The sequence below is a fragment of the Labrus bergylta genome, chromosome 7, assembly GCF_963930695.1.
Source record: "Labrus bergylta chromosome 7, fLabBer1.1, whole genome shotgun sequence".
NCBI classification, from domain to species: Eukaryota; Metazoa; Chordata; class Actinopteri; order Labriformes; family Labridae; genus Labrus; species Labrus bergylta.
Genome location: NC_089201.1, coordinates 11,366,353 through 11,374,195, shown reverse-complemented (window position 1 = coordinate 11,374,195; position 7,843 = coordinate 11,366,353). Strand labels below are relative to the sequence as shown.

The following is a 7,843-nucleotide window of genomic DNA, read 5'->3' as shown; positions in this document are numbered from 1 at the left end:
CGTCAGAGGTGCGCTCGATTCAGAGACAAGGACGTGCCGGTGGAACTTTTCAAGCAAGGAAAATAAAGGAATAAAACCACATGTTATTATTGACGAAGTCATTCTTAGTTTTTAACGTAGGCCTACTCATATATGCGAAAGAAAGTTTAAAGTGAATGTTTGCCTCTATAATCCTCCTGCGCACACATGGTGTTTTATTCTTATTGAATCCTCGTCTGCAGGTTTTTCATCCTGCAAAGCTTTAAAGGCAACGTATGTGGATTTTATGAGAGTGGTATTGAGTCTGGAAACATATTTTCTTCCATTGTGAACTTCTACAGGGTTTTTCTTGGATTTCTGAGCTTTTCGCATTCCTAACATATTATAGGAATAGTTGCATTCTATAAATGTTATGTCAATTAAGCCTGGAGTATTAATGAATGAAAAAGGTTAAGATTTGTTAGGTTAACATTTTATTTATCGACATATATTTAAAGGGCAAACCTTCATCCACGGGTAGAAGAGTGAACTCTGTTTGCAAAATCTCTTCAATACATGACGAAAAGAAACATGCCCAAATCGTGCTGCGTTATTGGATTTGTTTACTTCATCAAGACTCTCACACTTTAATCAGATTGTTCTTTCTGTTTAAGTTTTGTGTTTGTCACAATTGAACTATCAGCACTAGCTGTCATTTGAATCAAATGTGCCTTCATGTTCGTATCTGAAGATCTTTTTTAAAAGTGAAACAACTGTGAACATGAAACAAAAGCTTTGTTAGGCAGGATGCCACGAAACTACATGTTACAACAGGAATGATAGAACAGAGTGAACAAAGCCAATTAAGCCAATCCCTTCACTTTACTCAATTTTGCATTTTCTTTGTTTTCTCTGTCGTTTGCGAAATCAAGGTCCTTACTATGAGGAGCAGAAGTCCATGTCCTGTTTGTTCATTCACATATCTGAAAGCCCAGACTTTCCCCTATCCGTGTGTACTAATCTGTTACCTTCAAAATGAACATGTTTCCCTTTTATTTTTCACCCCTGTCTATGTAGCTACTATACACATCATTTAGATTGACTACAGATGATACAAAGTATAGACTATGTCTATCAGCACAGAATCTCCTCTGAAAAAGCATAGAGCAAACCTTCATTAAATTCAGGTTATTTAACTAAATAAATACTTTCAGTGACTCACATCCTCCACTTCAACGAATCTGAAAGAACCCTTTAACCTTCATTCATTTCCAGCTCACAGGTTGAATGTATTTGCTGCTGGCTGTTCATATTTACCAAACAGAAATAAAAGTATACACTCTGCAAGAAATACAAAATAAAGGTAATACCTGATATTTATTTAAGTGCTCAGGGACATTTGAAACCACCCAGTGACCCTTTATGTAGACTTTAATACATCGAAATATGCAGGGCTGCTTCCCCATTTTATACGTTCCACTCCTAACACACAGATGTTTTCCTTTCTTTTTAAACACCTGCTTAAGTGGGCGTAGCACCGCAGGGAATGCATGAAGAAAGCATGAAGAACGCATGAAGAAAGCATAAAGAAAGCATAAAGAAAGCCAACAGTACATTGACAGTGATTTGTTCATATTGTATTTTACAGTGTAAACTGTTTATGACATGCTCTGTGATAATACTTTTATCAAACTGTACTTATTATTTATTGATAAGACAGTCTGTAAAGGATAACTGTACATTTATTCCATAAATACAGTATTAAAGTCACTTAAGTTTTAGCATCAATCAACCTGCATGAACAGTCCCCATACTGCATACTCTGATGTACAGTAGGTCATGTCCTTCTAACTCGTTTGGCCCCTCTCTGTGTCTCCTCCCCCTCTGGCTCCTCTCTGTGAGGTTCTGAGGAAAGCGAGGGCTTGGATATCAGGGCTTGTTTTGTGTTAAGGGACCGTGCTGGTGTGGAGGGGACTCCAGAGTCCAGATCTTCAGCGTAGGCTGCAGGGTTACATCCTGTTCCAGAGGTCTTGCTACTTGGGGAGGCTCCTCTCTGACTTTGATCACAAAGTTCACTTCGTTGTTCCAAAGAGATGTTCACCAGTGGACTGTTCACAACCAATGTGCTCTCTGAGGTCGGGTCTGTTCCACAAGTGTAGGTCTGCATTCCAAAACAAATACACTGTGAGACGTTTAAGCACTTTAAGGACTGGTTGGAATGATGCAGCTTTGAAGTCTATACACGCATTGCAGGTGCAAAGGTCTGAGAATCTGATCTAAATTATTGTCATTGTGACCCCAGTTAATAATAACTGACTTTTAAAAAAAGGGTGCAGTAGCCTCAACAAAGCTCTAGACTCCCCCAAAACAGTTATTTTTTCGGGGTAAATGGTTAAGAGTAGGGGTCGACAGTGTAAGCTTTTCACGGCCGATAGTAACTGCACTGTCTGAAGGAGTGTGTACACCATTCATGAGCACAGCGTCACTTGGGGGTCGCACTGTGTTCAGGTCTTCACACGTTCAAATTAAATCACTGCCTTTTTAAGAACAGATTTAGTACTTGAAGTCGACCTGTAAAAATTCAGTCTCTTTATATTTGGAGGAAGTGAACGACAGTAACAAGTAGTGTAAAGTGTCTAAATACAAGCTGCTTTAAACAAACAGCATTTTGGGAAAAATTGAGATTCTCACCTTCTGAATGGAATCATCCCCCTCAGTACTCTGAGTTGTTCTTCTCTTTCCATTTTTACCTAGTGTAACGATAGTTCAGATAAAACAGATGTGAATGTTAAGTATAGATGAATTGAACAAAATTGGAAACATAGAGAAGCTCTGTTGGTTTGAAGTATGACGTTAAAAATGTAAATCTCAAACATCTAAACACATAAAAGCTAAATATCATCTTTACTGGGGCAGTAGCGGCCCAGCTGGATGTTGAGCCAGATGTTTCTTCGTTGAGCCCAACCTCCTGGAGCCTCCACCTCATACAGATGATCCTGATGTTCCTCCTGATGCTGCAGGAACCGTCTGCAAACTTAACACACAAAACCTGCTCCATCAGTGGACAATAAAGTCGGCTCTTTTATAAAAAAAAAAAAAAAAAAAAAAAAGGGAGGGAAGGTTGGAGAAGAATGACACGGCCACCTTCAAAGGGATGCTGAGAGAATTTAGATTTATATGCCACAGCTGGACAGAACAACTTCAGAAACCTCGCTAACCTGCCACCATGCTGGACGATAAAGGAGAGCTGACTCCCAGAAACGTCTCTGAAGGGAACGTGGAGCAGAAATCCTCGAGCATCTGAAGACCAAAGCCTCTTCTCCTGAAGCTCCTCCTCACCAGAATTGTGTCCAGAACAGGCAGCAGGTAGCAGCAACCGCTCCAGCTGTCACACAGGCTACCTGAAATAAGAGAAGAAGGATGACATACCCCTTTGGAATCAGATAGTGGACATTTTTTTATAGTAATGAACTAAGTGACTAAATAAAATAGATTACAAAAAAAGCCATCAAATGAATTGATATATTTTAGTCTACGTCGCAAAACAGGTTTTTAATTGTAATCCTTGCACCCAATAAGGAAGTTCTTCAAAGAACAGCATCATATTTGTACTTCTTCGACTTTTCTAGCAGATAACAGTCATGTTTGTCTCATGACAGCCCTACACGTCTGACCACGCCCATCTGCTGTCCAGCCCCGCCCATGTCTGACCCCACTGCAATACACGTGCTGCAGCGCGGGGGTTATTGGAGAAGAGGGTGCCCGCTCAGGACCCCATAACGTTTTGCAGGGCTGAATAAATGGCACATAGAATTCCTGTGTTCAATGGTTTCCATTATAAATCTAAGTTTGAGGCTGTATCGATAGCTGGGTTGGCTTAACTAAAAAGCAGGAAGACAGTGAGGTGTATTCTTCCTCCCTAATTCAAATAGTCAACAGATGACTTGAGCTGATGGCCGTCGTGCTAACAGCAGGTCCTAGCAGCAGACCATCATCTGACCATCCAGTCACACTGAGTGAGACACAGGGACATCAGCCAATCGTTTTGTGCAGTACCTTCACTTCTCCAGAATCCAGGTTTCCTATCTACCCGGTTTGCTGCACCCTGTTATGTTCTGGAGGATGCAAGTGCTGGTTGTTGGGATTTACACATCATTTCTTTTATCTGTTGCAGGAGCCGAAGCTAAAATCTTCCCATAATTTAACAAAAGATACATTTCTTCTGTGCTTCAAGATACTAAGGAACTCATACTGTGTTATGTCCAGCTCACATAACAGGTGGTTGGTTAATTTGTCTCCAACAGTGAAATCTTGAAAAGTCTTTAAGTCAAAAGCTGGCCTAAGTCGATTCAGTTGGATGATTCAGGTGTGTTATTCTGCTTTGAATGCAAAAAGAAATGAAGGACTTTATTTGGAACATGGGGAAAAAGATGTCTCAAACTTCAGGGGGTCACAAACTCGTGGTACTAAACGTACCCTTCAGAATCCCTTCACGTAGGACAATAAATTCTACATCAATGGCATAAACATTCAAATCACCTTCATATGTGTTTATGAAAACAGCTTAATTGTTTGATTGTTACGAATAATACTGCTCAAGTAATTCACGCCAAAGTTGAAGTTTTGCGGTGTGCTGTTTGTGTAGAATCAACAGGAGACAAATCCAACGTCATGAGGAAACAATAAACAATGTTGGAAACTCGCCCTCTGTCTCACTCTCTTCCCTCGACCTACCTTTGTGTTTGACAGTGTAGAAGCCGACTGCCTGGCCGTCCCTCCACAGCACTTTGCAGCTCTCTGAGCGAGGGTGCAGGGAGAACAGCACCTCCTCCTGTGAGGACCTCTCCACCACCTGACTGAGCAGGAACACGATCACCCTCTCCATAATCGACTCCACCTGTGGAAAACATGCCGCCTTAGGAACCTTACCAAGGGTTGATGAAAGGAAACAAAACAACGGAGCAAAGAAGCACACAGTGTCGGTCAAAAAGAAAAAGAGTGAATACAAGAAGTGTTTTCTATTATGTTTGAATTAAGTGATATGATCTAAATTCAGTTGTATTCATGTACTGTACTGTACACTGTATTCATTATATTCTTTCCTGTACAAACTATGGTTTCCTATTAAAGTAAATGGTGACTTTGTTGCTGAAAAGATATTTAGTTCTGACAAGAACATGACTTAAAAGTTGTGGAAGTGGCTGAACCTGAGAGAAGATATGATAAGAAAAAGGATGAACCATTATTTATCCCACAACGGGGACATTTGCAGTGTTAAAGCAGCAAAGAGGAAGGGTAGAACAGTTAAAGAGTTAAATAACAGAAGAGCAGAAACAGAGCTGTTCGTTTGAGCATTCACAGGAATACAGAAAAGACTATCATGCTCACAGTGCACTTAAATAAAACATGTTTTTAGAAGCATTCAGTCCCTGCAGCAAAATAGGAGAAGCAGGTTTAACTTGAATGTCAGTCAAACATGTTGAAGAGGATTCTGTTGTTACTGTCATGCAGCTATTCTGCGTCCCTATTTCCTGACACTTTATAAGCTAAAATGATAAAAAAAAGAAACAGGTTCGATCTGTTCATCACTGTGCTGCGGGGACACTGAAATACAAACAGATAGATGTAAGAAAACACAGTTACCAGCATCAAGCCTCTTCTGGATTTGCTGGCAGTATGTAAGACGTCGTCCACACTCCACCATCTCTCATGCAGGTATAAAGCCACCACTGGAAAAGAAGAGCAGAAAGCATTAAAGTCTCTGTCTCGCATGGCTCCTGTTGTCTTCTTCTAATGGCATTGTGATTTCTTCCAAACCTTGGGTTGGATCATTAGGACGGTGAAGCGCCAACAGTGTACAGTGAGGTGGGACAACTTCAAACAGATGCAACCGCCTTACATTTTTTGCGGTTATTGCTACCTGAGCAGACAGGAAGAAAACTTTATGCACTTCATCCACACTCCTGACCGGAACATGCCAGTGTGGTTACAAACACCTTGCTCTTTTCTCTAAAACAAAAACAAAAAAAAAAAACATACCTTTGTTTTTTCAGCAAACACATACTGCTGTCCATAATTCCATTAGACATTTGCACAATTGCCTCAACCATTCTCATTTTGAACAGCAATCAAAACAAGAGGCAACAACAGTCTAAATTCTGTACCTTGGTTTTGTCTGACGACTGGAACCACTCATTATTTCTCATCCCTGACTCCAAAGAAGAGATGAACTGTTCGGATGCTGATGTCAGGTCAGGATCATCCACGGCTGGAAGGTCCACAGGGTACATGGCCTGTAAAACAGAACAGCTTTAAGACATTTACAACTGATTGAAATCTTTAATAAAGTTTGAAATGTGTATCTTGATTTCATGAAGGTAATGACACCAGTGGGCTTTGTTATCAGGGCTTCGAGGGAGAAACACAAAATACATCTTTCCAGTTCTCTCCATACTGAGCAGTTGACCTTGCCAGACAAGGACTATAAATTATGACACGAGTAACATTCCTTGTAGGAACATTAAAAACATACAGGACGAGTTATGATCTTTTAGACTTTGTTAGTTCCTTGTAATAACATGGCACGTGAGTTTCGATTGTTTTACGAAATGGAACCAGACCTTAGTTTAATATTAAATGCCTGAACTATTGATCAGAGGTCTTCAAGTCCATCCAGAGTTATACATAGGCCTACTTAAATTCAGTGAACTGTTGCTTATGGGCTAATGTCAGCGGGTGTTCAGGGAGACTGTCTGTGGTTGTCCTCGTATTGACAACAATTATTATGACCCATGAAAACTACAATGAAAACTCAACAACTTTGCGAGGACCTTCCCCCGTTTAAAACAAGTGTTAACTTCAGTAACTACAACCACAGAGAAGCCGAAACACCGGCAGCATTAAAATCACTTAAAGCAGCCAAGTGGCTAACTTAGCGGTGCTAATATGTGTTAAGTAAACCTACCACAGACTGGGAAAACATTTCCATTCATCCGAGACATTAGTTTACAGTGTGGACTGTGAACTTACTTTACGTCTCAGTAGATTTGAAAACAGCTGAGTCACAGACAAGAGAAGAAAAGCGTCCCAGCTTGCAGCTACCTGTAACCAAACCTTCACAATTTCCCACTTGAAGCCTGCAGCCTGACACCTTTTTTTTTTTTTTTAATTTGGCTTGCAGCGCCACCGCCTGACAGAACAGAGGCATTACGTCATTCACCCTGATTTAATCTGCGTTAAGTACACCGGCTTCAGCTGAAGCATGTCCGGAGACATGTGAGGTTTACTTCAAAATAAATACAAAACAATAGTCCTAAAAAGTGAACAGACAGACAAACCTTAAGGCATGACAAGGTAGGCTAGGGTCAAATTATTTATTGAAGAATTCCAAACTTCAATGAAATATGTCTTGACACAATGCATTGTAATGACATCAATAAATTAAATAGGCAAACTACAGTTAAGAATCACGTCAGCTCAATGGGCTTCGTCCTGAACGTCTTTAATGTGATTTTTTAACTGAATTAAGGCTTTTATTCATATTTTATTCATATATTCAATATTCTAACTAGATTCTATAATTTACCTTGAGCCCAAACAGTGGAAACAGGTGACGTATCTTTCACAGTCAGAACTCCTGCTTCAGAACTGAAAATGAGCAACATAAGAGCAGAAAATCATTTTTAAATGACAATAACAATGTAGCTTATATATAATGGGAATATATGCATGTATCAGTATTTCACCTATAATAGAAACAAATAGGCCGATAACTCTAACTTCAGAAATATTGTCCAGGTGACTATAAGAACAGTGGAAATGCTGCTGGTTCAAAAAAGAATCAGGTTGTATTAATCCATGCATCTTTGTTGATAGGATACAGTAT

General features: G+C 40.0%; 1 protein-coding gene across 3 annotated transcripts; it reads right to left on the bottom strand.

The window, feature by feature from the left end:
• Positions 1-1,309: 1,309 nt before the first annotated feature.
• Positions 1,310-7,107, bottom strand: fam169b (family with sequence similarity 169 member B). 3 transcript variants are annotated; one of them, XM_065957048.1, is made up of 9 exons: positions 6,988-7,107; positions 6,123-6,251; positions 5,776-5,878; positions 5,602-5,687; positions 4,693-4,882; positions 3,177-3,359; positions 2,867-2,992; positions 2,650-2,708; positions 1,310-2,119 (listed from the first exon to the last, which is right to left on the bottom strand). In XM_065957048.1, exons 2-9 carry the CDS (start codon positions 6,246-6,248, stop codon positions 1,796-1,798), a joined length of 1,197 nt encoding a protein of 398 aa, XP_065813120.1. In that variant the 5' UTR covers positions 6,249-6,251; positions 6,988-7,107; the 3' UTR covers positions 1,310-1,795. The 3 variants fall into 3 exon arrangements, with proteins under 3 accessions (XP_065813120.1, XP_065813119.1, XP_020499916.2); XM_065957047.1 differs by having other exon boundaries at positions 6,923-7,077; XM_020644260.3 differs by having other exon boundaries at positions 4,693-4,855; positions 6,923-7,077.
• Between the last annotated feature and the right edge of the window lie 736 nt (positions 7,108-7,843).

Excerpts from the sequence above, each read along its gene's own strand:
- fam169b (XM_065957047.1), bottom strand. The coding sequence starts at position 6,946 with ATGGAAATGTTTTCCCAGTCTGTG. Across the intron at positions 5,879-6,122 it reads AGTCGTCAGACAAAACCAAG|GTAGCAATAACCGCAAAAAA; the intron begins GTACAGAATTTA and ends CTGTCTGCTCAG. Across the intron at positions 5,688-5,775 it reads TCCTAATGATCCAACCCAAG|TGGTGGCTTTATACCTGCAT; the intron begins GTTTGGAAGAAA and ends CTTCTTTTCCAG.